Source organism: Hemiscyllium ocellatum, chromosome 3, assembly GCF_020745735.1.
Source record: "Hemiscyllium ocellatum isolate sHemOce1 chromosome 3, sHemOce1.pat.X.cur, whole genome shotgun sequence".
Lineage (NCBI taxonomy): Eukaryota > Metazoa > Chordata > Chondrichthyes > Orectolobiformes > Hemiscylliidae > Hemiscyllium > Hemiscyllium ocellatum.
This window is the reverse complement of record NC_083403.1, coordinates 24,109,174-24,125,804: the sequence shown is the minus strand read 5'-3', so window position 1 is coordinate 24,125,804 and position 16,631 is coordinate 24,109,174. Positions and strand designations below refer to the sequence as shown.

The window sequence follows — 16,631 nt, the reverse complement described above, 5'->3', positions numbered from 1 at the left end:
CATAGTGTCTCTCTCTACCACTAATCCTCAGACAGACCCAAGACAAGATTCAACACGGTAGGCTGCTCTGAAAAGGTCAAATTGCATGGAATCCAGGGAGAGCTCACAATTGGATGCACCATTGGCTTCTTGGTAGGAAGCAGAGGTAATAATGGAAGGTATGCTTGTTAGATTAGAGGCCTGTGACCAGTGGAATGTCTCAGGGGTCGGTGTTGGGCCCATTCATGTTTGTTATCAAATGAATGATTTGGAATAGAATGTACAAGGCATGATTAGTAAGTTTGCAGATGACTCTAAAATAGGTGGTATCATGAACAGTGAAGAAGGTTGTCAGAAATTGCAGCAGGACAACTTTCAGCTGCAAAAGTGGCCCGAGAAATAGGAAATGAAGCTTAATATAGATAAGTGTGGTCTTGTATTTTGAAAAGTCTAATAAAGGTAGGAGTTTCATGATGATTGGTAGGGCTTTGAAGGAGTATAGTGGAACAGAGGTACCTTGGCATCCAGGAGCACTGTTCTCTGAAAGTGGAGTCACTGGTAGACAGGGCAGTAAAGAGGGCTTTTGGCCTTGCATTGTTTTTTCATTAAGAAAATATATTGATGTTAAAAACTACAGGAACTTCAGAATGCTTCAGAAGGAGGGTCACTGGACCTGGAATTCTCTTCACAGATGCTGCCAGACATGCTGAGTTTTTCCAGCAATTTCTGCTTTTGTTTCTGAACATACATAAATTATTCAGCTGTTCGGAAATAATTCCATGTGCTTTTTTTAATCAAATAATGCTTTACTTGACTTAAAATCTAAAAAAAAAGCCAACATCATGTCGATCATTCTGAATTAACCAATTCCTTCTACCCATTTATCTCTCTATAGTTGTTTATTTTTAAAAAAAGTTTTTTGCCCAGAGAAAGAACAAGACTAGCATGGATTGTGTGTACCTATTTGTCACTGAGAATGTAGTGGAGCGTCGTTGTCAGCAGCTTCCCAGGCTGCATGTTGAAAATACAACCTCATTAACAATTGCTCGCCCATTTCAGAATCTGAACTCCGCTACGATGAAGGAATAGTGATATACCAAAGGTAGGGTGGGGCTTGGCTTTGACAGATACATAAAGATGGTGGATTTCACCATGTCTGCAGGTTCTGTCCTTCTCAGTGGTGGAGGTCAGAATGTTGAGTGGTGCTTGAGAAAAATGGCACAGAAATTGCCAATGTAACAACAGTCACTGCCTTTCAGAAATTACTTGTGTGAAGCTGTTTTAAATGATTCAATGACCCTAATCTTTCTTCTATTGCCTGGCAACCAGTTATTCATACCAAACACTGAGCAAAGAAGGTCATCCTCAAGCACAGTTTAAATTTACCTTCCACTAATTGTAATTCAGCCTAGAAGAATTAGCCTGGATTTACCTCATCTACATATAAATACCACTTAGCATATTATGTGTTATTAATGTTGTACTTATCACATAACTCTTTACTCGAGTTGTACATTATCAATGCAAGGCAAGACAACAGGTTAGACCAAAACATTTATAAAGTATCACTGGTGACACATCACACCTCTCAAAAATCTCAAAGTATTCTGAATACAAAGGGTTACTTTGAAAACACTGACCCACTCTGTTTGCCAGTAGGCAAATGCAGCAGCTATTTTACATACAGCAACACCCCACAAAGAACAGAAATATGAACACAGTCCTTCTGTTTTCTTTTAAACTCAGTGTTAGTTAAAAGGATAAATTTTGACCAGACAATTTTAATTTAAAATAAACGTGCTTATGCCTTAAAACTATGATTTCTAACCCTCATCAATGGCCCTGGGGTCTCCTAAAATTAAAACATTCAACCACTCATTTATTACTGCACAACCAAATCATTGGACTACAAGAAAAAAAAACCTGTGGATTTTCCACTTTCTTTTGGTTACAGAAATAGTGGAGATGGGATAAGGAAATGGCAAGTTGAGTGGGAGAAATACTTGCAGACAGGAGTTCATGTGATAAAACCTTCAGGAATACATTTAAATAAAAGTAAATTTATCTAAAGAAATCAATCAAATCAAATCTCACAGACTGGCTCCGTATCTACTATAGCATTGACTGACTGGCAATTTGTGGGACATAACACTGATAAGTATTGATCAAGTAAAACACAACACAGCCAATGGCTGCAAAGACTTGCCATCACTGATTTCTTAGAATTGAGAGCAGTAAAAGAAATGTGCCTTTATACAGCACCTTTCATGACCACTGGATACCTTAAAGTACTTTTTAAAATCAAATAAGGAATCAGTGTTGCAATCTTGCTTAACATAATAGCCCAATATGCACACAGCAAACTCTCACAAACAGCAACGTGCTAATGAACCATCTAATTCTTTTTGTGATCAGGACCTCACCACAGGATCAGTTACGTCAACCTGAGAGGATAGACACAGCTTTTGGTTTAGCATCTGATCCGAAAGAAGTACATTCAACATGAAAGAACTCCCTCAGTACTAGACTGGGACATCAGTCAAGGTTTATCTGCTTAATGTTCGGAGTGGGAACTTGAACCCACAGCCTCTGACTTCAGGATCTATTTGTACAAAGTTATGAGAGAATTTCAAAGTGTAAATCAGAAGAAACATTATCAAATGAAAAGAGGGTTGGTAACCAAAAGATAGATATTAAGATGTCGCAAAAGAAGCAGATGGCGATGCGAAGAAAATTCTTCTAAAATAATGCAGTGATGCTTTATAATCTGGAATGCATTGCCTGGTAGGTTGTGGAAAAATGTTTAATCATGATTTTAAAAGAGAACAGATAAATATTTATAAAGTAGAACTATATTAAAAAGAATGGGACTAATTTTTTTTAATTCTAGCTGGCTAAGCCAGCATTTATAGTGCATCCCTAATTGCCCAGAGGGCAGTTAAGAGTCAACCAGTGCTGTAGGTCTGGAGTCACATGTAAGCCAGACCAGTAAGATGGCAGTTTCCTTCCCTAAAGGACAATAGCGAACCAATGGGTCTTTCCAACAATCGATATTGGCTCATGATTCAGATTTTTAAAATGGAATTCAAATTCCACCATTTGCCATGATGGGATTCAAACGCAGGTCCCCCAGAACATCATTGGGACTCTGGATTAACAGCCCAGCAATAATACGAACAGGTCATTGCCTCCCTTGAGCACTAGCACAGGCACAGGCACAGGCACAATGTGCTGAATAGCTTATCAAAACGATCTACAATTGAATACCTTATAAAAGGATCTACAATTTTTCACCAGATTGTAAATTTTTAATGAGAGGAGGAAAGCTTCAGGCAGCCATGTTGAAGAAATGGCTTATTTACACCCAGCACAAAATGACAGTATGGCACAAAGAAGTTCAATATTAGCATATCTGCACGTCAGCATTCCTCCCCAGGAACAAATCACCAGGTGCAATCACCTCACATGAAAGTAGGTAGGGAGGACTATTTTTTTTTATTCGTGGTGAGATTGTCCAGAATCTGAACTCAAAATTGGAGCTAGGCTACTCAGTAGTGAAATCAGGAATGACATGTTCACACAAACAACACAGAAAATCTAGCATCTATATATAATTGGTGTGTGGTTGTTTGGTGATTATGTCCGGACTGGTCAAAAACAAAGGGCTGTTTGCCTTTTTCTATACTGTAGATCTCCAGGATTATACATCTTTGTACAACTAAGAATTTATGAAAAACTAACAGGATGAGAACAGGCTACTTGTCTCAACTACTTTATGCCTGTGTCAACACTCAACCACTCTGTCCCATGCATGCATCAAACATTTCACTCCTGTTGCCATGAATCACCAAGTTACCATAAGAAGTAGAACCAGGAGTTGACCATAAAGTCTATAAAGCTCCTGCTCCATAATTCATGATGGCTGAATTTCTACCTCAACCCCATCTTCCCAAATCCCTCAATTTCTCAACTCTGGAAAATCTATAGATCTCAGACTTAAATATCCACAACAACTGAACATTTAAGGCTCTCTGAGTGCAGAAATTTCTCCTCTTCTCAGCCCTAAATTCCAAATATCATGTCAGAAATTATGACTCCACCAACTGATTGTAGATTCTCCAGCCTCAGGCATTTGACAAGTTTTACACTATTCAATGGGATCAACCAACACCTTTCTAAACTGCGGAGAATACAAATCCAATTGACTCAATGTACCCTCAAAAAAAAGGACCCTCAAATCTTCCAACTAACCTTCCATCTGAGGAATCTTCATAAACATTACTGTACCCACTTTTGGCAAATACTTCCTTCCTAAGGTTCAGAGGCTATATGCATATTGATTTTACACTCCCTTGCAACAAAGGACAACACTTACTTTGCCACTGTAAATTGTTTTTTGAACGTGTATGTTTACTTTCTGTGATTTGTGTACAAGAACATCCAAATCTCTCTAAATACCGAAATCTAAGACTCCACCTACTAGTTTCCATTCTACTTTCAGTTTCCAGCCATGGCTTAGTCAGTACTTTGTGTCTTGGAGTTAGAGCATTATCCCCGTTCCAGGCCCAGATCCTAAAGACTAGTTTGACAATCCAGTGCAATACAGGGGAAGTGCTGGGTTGTTAAACTTGTGCCATATTTTAGATGAAATGTTAAACTGTCCTCTAAGTTATCCATAGCATTTTGAAGAACAAGGTTATTCTCAATGCCTCGGCCAATATTTTACCCTCAACGAACATCACAAAAAAACCCCATATTTTTGGGCCATTATCATATTGGTGTTTGTGAAGGTTTCCTTGCACAAATTCACTGATATTTTCTACAACATTGCAAAGTGCTTTGGAGTCTCATGAAAGGTGCTATATAATGTAAGTTTTTCTTTTAAGAGTGAAGGATCTCTTAAATGTCACCTATTATACTACCTTGCAAGTTCTATTGGTCATGTATATTTTTATTTACAATCATCAGCATCATTCTCACTGCTTAATTTGGATTGATTCAACTACACATAATTACCATTCTCAGACTAAATACTTCATTCAAGTTGATCATACAAGACAGACAAGGAAAAATATAGAAATGGACTTTCATATCTATGAAGGTTCTCTCTTGATTAGAGCTGATTGAATTAAAAAGAGCACTGGACATTCTTAGGTGTGAATTTATTATTCAACCATTCCATTCGAGGGGTTTCTTAGCAACTGAGTGTCAATCAATTTGATGTAAAATTAGACTCGCACAAAAATCAGACCAGGTAAGGTTAGCTGTCGGGAGTGTGGTGCTGAAAAAGCACAGCAGGTTCAGACAGCATCCGAGGAGCAGGAGAATTGATATTTCGGGCACAAGCCCTCAGGTAAGGATAGCTGTATTCTTTTCACAAAAACTGAACTCAAAAAACGAAATACTAAACGAGACAATACTTTTTTTGCAAAAATCTTACAAATTACCTTTACAGTAGTGAGTTTTTTGTAACCTGCAGATCTTTTAAAAATAATAAAATTCTCAAAACGCGATACCACGGCTTTATTCGAACCCCCTGTCGAGAGAGTAAAGACCTGTCAATTACTAACTCCGTAAAAACAAAACACAAGTAAATTTCAATCTGCACAGTGCTTCGTCCTTTGGGTTTAACGAGAAAAGGTCATGACGATTACCAGCAAGTTCACAAAACAATACCGAATACAGTTTGTCTCGAAAACAGGACAATTTCTGTTCTGCTGCGCGGGAGGGATAAAAACGCCTTTTCATTCTGTCAATCTCCAGCATTTTGCTGTACAACGGAGTGGGCAACAGAAAATAAAACTTCTTTATTCTCATCTAACTGCAGGTCAGAAAAAGTCAGACCAACGCCCAGCCTGAGCGTGAACTTGGGTGGCATGGTGGTTAGCACTACTGCCTGCCAGAGACCTGGGTTCAATTCCCGGCTCAGACAACTGTCTGTGTGGAGTTTACACATTCTCCCCGTGTCTGCGTGTTGTTTGCTCCGGTTTCCTCCCGCAGGCCAGGTGAATTGGCCATGCTAAATTGCCCGTAGTGTTAGTGGGGTAGATTGCTCTTCGGAGGGTCGGTGTGGACTTATTGGGCCGAAGGGCCTGTGTCCACGCTGTAAGTAATCTAATTTCTTCGCATTGTGACGGTTATTTCAGATTTTATCTTGCATTTTGTTGTCAGAAACAAAAAGCCGGCATGAAGGCCGATATATCCCAGAATCCACTGCGGGCCTGAAAGCCCTGTATTCGAACCAAGACGCTGTACATTTAATTGGAGGTATTCACCGTCGCTTGGAATGCTGGGATATTTCACGTCCATGAACAGGTTTGGTTTCTTTTCCCTTTTTTAAATCCCGTAATATACCTTCAGGTGGCAGTTAAACAAACTGACAAATATTCACAAAAAATGGAGAAACAGACACAACGAGGATTAAAAAGACAAACATTTTAATAACATTTAAAAATAAAAAAAACAAAATATTGCAATTATTGGAAATCTAAACAGGAAAAGCAGAAAGTAACCCATGGGGATGGGGATTTGTGAGATAGCATCTGCAATGAGAGACGTACAGAGGTATGATCTGAAACGCAATCTACTGAAAGGTGCTCAACCTGGAGAAGGTTTTTCTTCCCACTGAAATTTCCTGGCCCGCTGAGTGTTTTCAGAAGGTTCTATTCTCACTCTGTCCAATTCTTACTCTTCAGGCCTACCTAACAGACTCAGTGTCTCAATGGGCTGTACATTTTCTCCCAAAGGAAGACGCTGACTGCTTGTTGCAAAACAGCTCCAGGGAATCCTGATGCCTTCACAGGTGTAACCCAGAAGCTATTACTCAGTCTGAACATTAACAGGTTCTCCTAGTGTAAAGGAAAGGAATAAAGAGGGGGTGTGAGGCATAATGAGCATAATTGAAGTCTATTCTGTGCTAGAAGGCTCAGGTTCAAGTCGCACTTGCTCCACAGTGTGGGCAATAGCATCTATGAACAGATTGATTCACAATCCACAAATATAAAGGGCTTTTGTAGCACAGTGGCAGTGCTCCTAACTCTATGATTCATGTCCCAACAGCTCGAGATCCATGTAATAACATCTCAAACAATTCCTAATCAGCCTATCTGCCGGAGAATGTTCTGCAGTTGAGATGACTGACTGGCAACATCTACGGTTCTAGTGGTAGTGCCCCTATCTCAAGCCCAACTCTGACCAGTATAATAACACATCTGAACTGACTGATACATATCCAACCATGTATATGGCAACAAAAAGGACACTGAATAACAAACAAGAGGATGGAATAACCAGCTATTCTTTTCTGTAAGCCAGCAGCACTCCGAATAAGGCATTGGACAATAACAACAGAAAAAGGCCCTTGCATTGAGATTATATCTGGACTGTCTCTTTGAAAAGTGTAAGTACAGTGTCAACCACCGATGAAACTGCAACTGGAGTATTATGCACAGTTCTGGATCCCTTGCCTAAGAAAAGATATACTTTCTGCAGTTGGAATGAGCAGAAATTGATTGATTCCTGACTGGGTGGAAATGTTCTATGAAGAGATATTGAAGAGATAGTAGGAGTTTCTCCAGAGTTTTCTATTTTTATTTCAGTACTGCAGATTCTGTAGTACTTTATTTTTATTTAAGAAAGAGGATATTCCCCCTTGCTGTGGAATCTACAACAAGTGGGTGCAGTTATCAAATACGACTAGGACTTTCTGGGAACTGAAGTGAGAGGAATGCCTTCACTCAGAGGGTGTGAATTTTGGGAATACTCTACTCTGAGGGCTGTGGAAGTTCAGTCATTAAACAAGTTCAAAACTGAGACTGATTGATGTAATTAGTAGGAACACATCTAAAAGGATAGATGTACGATGTGGAAATATGGCACTGGGATAGATGTTCAGCCACAATCTAGAATAGTGGAGCAGGCTTGAATGATCTATTTATGTTCTGATGTTTCTATCTAACTGATGATACTCACCCCACCCCACACCACACCCACAAACCATATGCACATTCTCCCCTATGCGCATTATATCCAGGTGTTGCACAATTACAACTGTGTGACCAAAATCAGCTAAGATCTAGAACAGATCTGGTAACATAATAAAAAATAACCTTCCACTATTCTTTCATTATTTTTCAGGCCTCAGAGTTAGAGCAGAAAAATAATATTTATATCAGTGCGATATTGACTGCGTGCAGGTTTAATGTATTGTTTCGCAGTTGGTGCAATGATGCTCACAGTATGTTAACAAGGCCAATTCTTGTACTGTCAAACACAATCTGCTTGCAGTTGCTCTCACATTGTCAGGCTCTGTCATCTTGACAGCCTCCCAAGCCCAGCCAGTGCAACTATTACACTTCACAGTCCCACAAGCAATCCCAAACTATTCTGTTACTGTACAGAGACATGACTGACTTTGCACAATTAAGCTGCATTTTCATTGATGTATAACATATGCACATTCTCCTGTTCACAGCTATGAGGTTGGAGGAATAGCAATATGACAGCTCTTCTCATTCACTTGATATCATCCTTTGTGAAACCATCGACAAGGAGAAGAGATCAAAGTCACACCTGAACAGAATACCAGCTCTGCAGTTTCAATATATGGGAAAGAATAACAACAACAACAACTTAAATCTATCTCGCTCCTTTAACGTTAAGACAAAATCTTAAGACAGGAGCAAAAAAACAAAATTGCTCATGGAGTCACTTAAAAGAAACATCAAATTATATTGAATTTAAGGAGTATTTTATAAAGGATGACAAATAGAAATTGTACTTTAAAGGTCATTAAGTGCAGGATTTTTTTTCATTCCATCTCACCCTTTAAAGTTAACAATTCCCTTTAATGCTATACCATTTCTGATTAGATCTAATGCTAACAGAAAATAGTCTGTTCCACAGCATCTGTTTCTGCCACTCTAACTTCTGAGCATCTTGGATTCACTTGGCCTCTGGCCTTCCTTTCCTCAGCCAGCTTTGTTGAGATTTGGAGTTCAGCTTGTGACCCAGAGGATTTTTTTTTTGGTTTGTTTTTGAAACTTCAGTTTCTTGCCATTTCTCGCTGCAGAGCAAAATGAGTTAGTTGGTCAAACATCTGTAGACTCCAGCAACGCTGCCATCTGGAGTAGGGACCAATCAATCACTGGCAGACTTGTAAAATGTGTCAGACTTTGTGCAACACTCAGGGAACATATGTGATCATTTATTTACTTATTCTTTATAGAGCTTGTTGTGAGCAAATTGGCTGCTGAATTTCCTATATTATAACAGTCACTACATTCCAAATGGTATTTAACTGGCTGTAATGCACTTTTGGAATTGAGACATTCTGAGATCATGATATACAAATGCATATAGTTGTTTAAAAAAAAGTAGATTAAACAACCACATCCATTTACAGAGACAGAAAGATAACATATAATTTGGGCAGAGAATTGGCAAATGGAGTTTAATCCAGACAAATGTGAGATAATGCATTTTGGAAGATCAAATTCAGGCAAATTATACAATAAATGGAAGATGCTTAAGAGCATTAACACAGAAATCTGGTGTAGAGGTACACAGATCCCTGAAAGGGGCAACACAGGTGGTCAAGAAAGTGTACAGCACATTTGCCTTAATCAGCCAAGGCATCACATATAAAAAGTTGGCAAGTTATGTTACAGTTGTACAAAACTTTAGTTAGGCCACATTTAAAATTTTGAGTGCAGTCATGGGTGCAGAAGGATATGGATGCTTTGAAGAGGGTGCAGAGAAGGTTTACCAGATTGTTGCCTGGTCTGGAGGGTTTTAGTCATGAGGAGAGATTGGATAAACATGGATTGTTTTCACTGGAAAGACGGAGGCTGAGGGGTGACCTGATAGAGGTCTCCAAACTTTTTGAGAGGAATAGATAGGGTGGATTGTCAGAGGCTTTTTCCCAGGTTGAAAGGTCAAGTATAAAGAGGGCACAGGTTCAAGGTGAGAGGAGGAAAGTTTAGGGAAGAAGTGTGAGGAGAAGTGTCGGGAAAATTTTTCACACATAGGTTGACGGGTGCCTGGAATGCACTGCTGGTGGAGGCGGTGGAATCAGGCATGTTCGCAACATTTAAGGTGTACCTTAATAGACATATGAATGGGAGAAGAACATAGAAACAGCATATGGACAATAAGTAACTGTTCTAAATAAGGATTAGAATTGGTGCAGGCTTGGTAAGCCAAAGGGCCTGTTCCTGTGCTAATTGTATAACATGAAAAATAGGTTCATGACTGACATTTGTGTTCCACCTTTTATGTATTAGAACATCATAAAACACAGAGGGATGTGCAAGAAGGCAAAGGTGATTACTGAGGGGACGGAATGGAGAGGGGAAAATGAGGCCATGAAGGAATCGGAAAGCAAGGATGCAAGTTTTTTTTTAAATTGAGGGCTCTTTAAAAATGAGAAAAACATGGATCAGAGGTAATGGGTGTACTGGACAGGGAACTAGTTTACACAGAAGCAGCAGGTACTAGAGAGCTGCCGGCTCCCAGAATATGTGCCCCAGTCAATCTTTTCAGGAACAAAAAGGAGAAATTTGCATGAGAGGAGGAGTGATCGTAAGTTTACAAGGCTGGATGCAATCACCAATTTGTTGACACAAGTGTGCCCCTGTCACATTATATCTGATGAAGCTTAACAGAATTCCTTTGCACCACAAATATGCTGGTGGGCCCCTCTTGTCAGAGCACTGCATTTGTTGCTTCTGCACCAACATTTAGAAAGTGTGAAATCGTATTTCATTCAACAAGCAACAAATCAGACAATGGCACAATGTATTGGCTGGAGCAATATTACTCTCTGAAGGCTCAGTCCATCAACTTTGCTCAGGGTTGCTGATGATTCAGCTTATTTTTTTTCCTCCAGATTAATATTAATCTTAGAAACAGATATACAAAATGCACTGCAACAATTTGCCAAGGTCTTTCAAACTGCATCTCCCAAACCCATGACTTCTGCCACCCAGAACTAGGCAGCAGGTCATATCATCTGCAAATCAGAATATGATTGTTTGGCCAAATTCTGGACTTCACTCTACATCACCCCTATGGGTATACCTACCCTGCACTGACTACCACACTTCACAATGGCAGCTCACGCCACCTTCAAGGGCAATGAGGGATGGAAAAACACCAGTCTTGCCAGTTAGGCTCACATGAATGGAAATAAACTCAGACATAGGAAGCTTTTTTCTCCCATGGGAGTGGTATAAGTTCATAATCATTCACGCACAAACACCGAACATTTATAAACTGAGATAATCCATCATGAAAGGATCTGGAAATCAAGGTGGTGTGACTAAACTCTTCATTTAAAATGTTTAGTAGGGCATTAGGCTATGAGGGGGAATGGGCAATCAGAAAATACAGAAATCAGAAAGACCTAAACAATTCATGGCAGGGTTCAGGGTACTGTTGTAGAATAGAGAGACGTAGGAGTTCAAGTACATCGTTCTTTGAAATGTGTGTCATAGGTAGACAGGGCGGTTAAGAAGACATTTAGCACACTTGCCCTCATTGCTCAGATGTTAGAGTATAGGAGTTGGGACGTCATGTTGAAGTTGTACAGGGCGTTGGTGGTGCCTCTTCTGGAATACTGCTTGGCCTGTACAGGAAGGATATTATTAAACTGGAGAAGGTTCAGAAGAGATTTACTAGAATGTTGCTGGAAATATAAAGTTTGGGATAGAAAAATAGACTGGAAAGGCTGGAACATTTTTCACTGCAGCACAGGAGGTTGAGGGGTGAACTTATTGAGGTTTATAAAATCATGACGAGCATAGATAAGATAAATGACAAGGGTCTTTTCCCTATGGTGGAGGAGTTCAAAACTAAGAGGCATATTTTTCAGGTGAGAGGAGAAAAATTTAAAAAGGACATGGGGCAACCTTTTTTTTTTACACACAGAGTTTGTGTGGAATGAACTGTCAGAGAAAATGGTGGATGCAGGTACAGTTACAATGTTTAAAAGTTTGGTTCATGAATAGGAAAGATTTGAGGGGTATGGGCCAAGTGCAGGTAGATGGGACTAGTTTAATTTAGGAACATATTCAGTGTGGACTGGTCAGACCAAAGGGTCTGTCTCCATGCTGCGTGACTCTACGACTCTACACCTTTGTCATGTTGTCAAATTGAGTGGGACCTGATCCAAGAGCTTTTGTCCTAGGCTCCTGTCTCTAGTCACCTCTATACACCCACCACTGGTTATCCAACTGATTGGAAAAGCAAACACTGATGAGCAGATTGATAGACAGGGATCATCCAACTCAAAAACCATTTATCATTTCTAACTTTATTTTTATCACATTTTGATTACACTTTATAAAAGTACAGTTTTGCTAAATGCTGTCAGTTATCTGATCGCTGTTCCCAGCCCTGTCTTAAAGGAAAATTCCTATTTCCGAGACCACAGAACAATCCCAGAGCTTTGGAAACATCACATCTAATGGCTAAAAACTCACATGATTGTGTCCCTTGATTGTACCAAACTAAAACTGGCTTCCAATCCAACAGTCTTCCAATGGCCAGTATTGAGAAATGTAGGTTCATCTTGTGTGTCATGCCCATTCAGACACGGAAGAAGAATAAGCAGCACAGCAACAAGTCATACATCCCAAATGTCACAGGAGCTGCCTTTCACCCCACTTCTTCTATTCCATCAACAAATCAATCTGGATCATGCTCTTGTCTTAAATGCACAAATGCTAACTCAGCTACTACGTGCAACAGCAAATCACCATGGAGTCATAAAGATATACACCACGGCAACAGACCATTCGATCCAGCCCGTCCATGCCGACCAGATATCTCAACCTAATCTAGTCCCACCTGTCAGCACCCGGCCCATATCCCTCCAAACCCTTCCTATTCATATACCCATCTAAATGCCTTTTAAATGTTGCAATTATACTAGACTGCACCACTTCCTCTGGCAGCTCATTTCATACACACACCATTCTCTGCATGAAAAACTTGCCCCTTACGTCCCTTTTATATCTTTCCCCTCTCACCCTAAACCTATGCCCTCTAGTTCTGGACTCTCCCACCCCAGGGAAAAGACTTTGCCTATTTATCCTATCCACGCCCCTCAAATTTTGTAAACCTTGATAAGGTCACCCCTCAGCCTCCGATGCTCTGGGGAAAACAGCCCAATCCTGTTCAACCTCTCCCTATAGCTCAAGAAGTCCTCCAACCCTGGCAACATCCTTGTAAATCTTTTCCGAACCCTTTCAAGTTTCACAAAAAATCCTCTGATGCCACAAGTCTTATGTTTCCAGTCATCAGACTGGTCAGCTTGGGCTACAGGATGGATGAGCACATTTGGTGCCCTAGTCCTACTGTCACTGCCCTCTGCAATCCAGTGCCAGGCTGAATCTGACAGGATCAGAAACCATGGGAGCAGTGCAGACTGGGTTATCTGCCACCCCAATCCCAGACCACTGTGCGCCCCCAACAGAATCGGCAGGCGTTTTCCTAAGGCGTTGACTTGGGGGTGAGGTTTGAAGGGTGAAGGTTGGGGTGTAAGAGTGGGGGGAGGGCCAAGTGAAGAATGGTCAATAGATGGACTTCATCCAGCCAACTAACCACTCTGTGGCACCACCAAGGGGATCCGTGTTACAGGCTGTCCAAATGCCAAGCCCTCTTCTATCCATCCCCCACTTCCCCCAATGTATTTAGCAGCCTCCAAATTGAGGTCAACACCTTCGTCACACCAGAAGGAAGCAGTGACTCACGGCTCAATCCAGGCCCTCCTTACAACTCAGGGAATAGCCATAACTGACCACCGGCACCAGGAAAAGATTATTTGACAGACACAGCAGTGAAAGGAGGTACAGGAAGGGAAAACAGAAAAAGAAAGCGGCAACTTTACACGAACTTTTCTTTTGACAATAATGGCACATTAATGAGCAAACCAATAACTGACGTGTAGTGTCCATCGACAGCTGTCTCAAAAGTTAATGTCTCATTAAACCGGAGATCAATTAAGAAATGCATTTAAGTATCACTTTTTTTTAAAAAATGCTATCTAACTTAATCGTCTGGTCTCAAGCATATTCTCGCGATCGTGCAAACTAATCGAATAATTGATAACTCGATATCTTCAGAATAGCCATGAGACTGCCTTGTTTCTCAACATGTCACATGGCCCATTCATAGATGGCAAGGTTACCCACACGCCAAACAACAAAGTTGGAAAGATACACTGCACTCCCTACTCACCTTCAGTTGAAAGGGCTGGATCTCATTCAACGTTTGTGCTCTGAGTTTTTTGGTTAGAACCTTCAACATTGTGTGAAACAAAACCTAATGGGTTGCAGAATCCGTAAAAAAATGAGTGCAGGAATGTTGGAAGTAGGTGTGCGATATCAGTCATTTAAGGCAGGGCTAGAAGGAATCCTGAGAGATACCAATAGCTACGAGGAACTTGTTGACTGCAGACGCTCCTAAAACCAGAGCAGCCTTACTCCTGACTGCCTCCTTCAGTCCGATCTCTTCAGCGATACAATGGCTGGAGCAGTGGGGGCTAACAGCGATCCGCAGCTTTAACGACAACGCAGTTCCGCTACTGAGAGGTTACAGGATCTTGCACACTCACTCACACACTCTCACTCACACACACACGCTGCTGGAGGTTGTAAATGAGGGTTGTATTGGGGGAGGGTCGATGAGGAAGCCGTCTCCCCGCACAGACAGCGTGAAACCCGTGTGATGTTAGGACGTTGCCACACGCGTTTCTCTTTCCTCATCAGCTACCGACCTTCCTCATCCACAACTTTAACGAATAAAACCGAGAGCCAACCGTGCTCCCACCCCCAGGGCCCGCTATTGGCTGACCGATTGAAAAGAAAACACATTAGAGGGGAGGAGGGAAAGGCTGGTATCACCCCTCAGGGCGGAGTTAAACCTGAAGAAGCTTATTCCTTGAAATATTGCACTTTTGACACCCCCTGTTGGTAATTGTAACACATTAGGCGCTTGGGGCTGTGTACAAGTTAAAGGTGTTAATTGTAAGAGAGATTTGTGTGTGAAGTTCCAATAAGCACAACGTTATTCTAGTTTCGACTTATCATGGTAAACCGACGGAGTAATTGCATGTGAAATAAATGCCGACATGTAAATTGACATGGATGTGCAAATACGTGCCTCTACTTACATATTGATTCAATAAAGGTGTACACTTCAGAGGAACACTATTGCAATTCTATGTATACAGTAAGGATAGTGGGACTAAAGGCCTATCACAGACAAAATGGACTGAATGGTCTACGACATAATCCTATTTCCACTTGCACACATTCAATGACATTCAGTGTCACAGAAGTGTTATGGTGCAGGAGGCTATTTGGCCCAATGTGTCTGTGCTAGCTCTCTGGATGAGTCTGAAGACTCACTGCCTTTTTTCTGCCTTTTCCATGTGACCCTGACATTATTTTTATTCAAATATTCATCCAAGCACTTTTAAATGCTTCTATTCCTCTGCCATATTTCCAAGCAGACAGCTATTCTTTGGGGATTTGTAGATGAGAATTGCGAATGTACAAACAAGGAACAAGATTTCACCATTTGGCCCATTCGGCCTTCTCTGCCATTCAGTAGATCATAGTTGATCTGATTTTAATTTTAACTCTACGTATATCCTGATAACTTTTCATCTCCGAGGTGTAGTGTTTGGAGTTAGGTCAGCCAGGTGCATCTCATGGAATATGTGTTCCCTGGTTAGGGATGTTGATCTGGTCCAATCAAGGAGTCCTGGCTGACAGATATAAACAAGTGTGATCCCTGCCCTCCCCTTCACTGTTTGTTCACACAGCATTGCCCTTTGATGTGAAGGGCACTGCTTGTCACAGGCCACTCGGGTGTTTTCCTATTTTTCCTGGTGGTGGAAATTGAATAAAGATTTGTACACCTTGTGTCTCTCACCGTGTCTCACACCTGCACACACACACCATAGGTGCTGGGGATAAAAATAATAAGCACTACCGCAGTTAGGCGGTAGTATGGGGGAAAGGAAAAAAAAGAAGAAAAAGGGAAGAAAAAGAAAAAAAATAAACAAGTGTGATCCCTGCCCTCTCCTTCACTGTTTGATCACACAGCATTGCCCTTTGATGTGAAGGGCACTGCTTGTCACTGGCCACTCGGGTGTTTCCTTTCCTCCTGGTGGTGGAAACTTGAATAAAGATTTGTGCACCTTGTGTCTTTCACTGTGACTCACACCTGCACACACACACCATGGGTACTGGGGAAAGAATAAGCACTACCACAGTTAGGTGATAGTGTGGGGGTTTAAATAAAAAAAAGAAAAATAAACAAAGAAAAAGAAAAAGATAAACAAGTTTGTCAGAAGTTCACTCCAGGATGTGAGTCTGAGCTAGTTTGGTCAGTGTCATGTACTATGCATGTGTTAAAAAAAAGGTGACTTGGTGATGGATACTGGCCTTGGTAGAGTTATTTTAGTGGCAATGAGAGAAAAACACAAGAGAAGAAAATCCATGAAGAGATTCACTCACAAAAGTCATTTCTTGTGTAAGGGTAAGCATTTCTGGCATCATGCCACTATTTGGGAAGTTTGACTCATTCAATTCTGCTGTCAAAGACTGGACCCAGTATGCGGAGAGTGTGCTTTTTTTCAG

At 40.9% G+C, this 16,631-nt stretch overlaps 1 protein-coding gene across 3 annotated transcripts in view; it reads right to left on the bottom strand.

The window, feature by feature from the left end:
- si:dkey-16j16.4 (uncharacterized) overlaps nt 1-14,792 on the bottom strand; it is a 110,332-nt gene extending 95,540 nt beyond the window's left edge. For 2 of the 3 annotated variants that reach the window (XM_060856174.1, XM_060856182.1), the window contains exon 1: nt 14,221-14,792. In XM_060856174.1, the coding sequence (XP_060712157.1) occupies nt 14,221-14,289 (69 nt within the window). In that variant the 5' untranslated portion in view covers nt 14,290-14,792. The remainder of the gene's footprint in view (nt 1-14,220) is intronic. The other variant, XM_060856192.1, reaches the window with a different exon arrangement.
- Nucleotides 14,793-16,631: the final 1,839 nt, after the last annotated feature.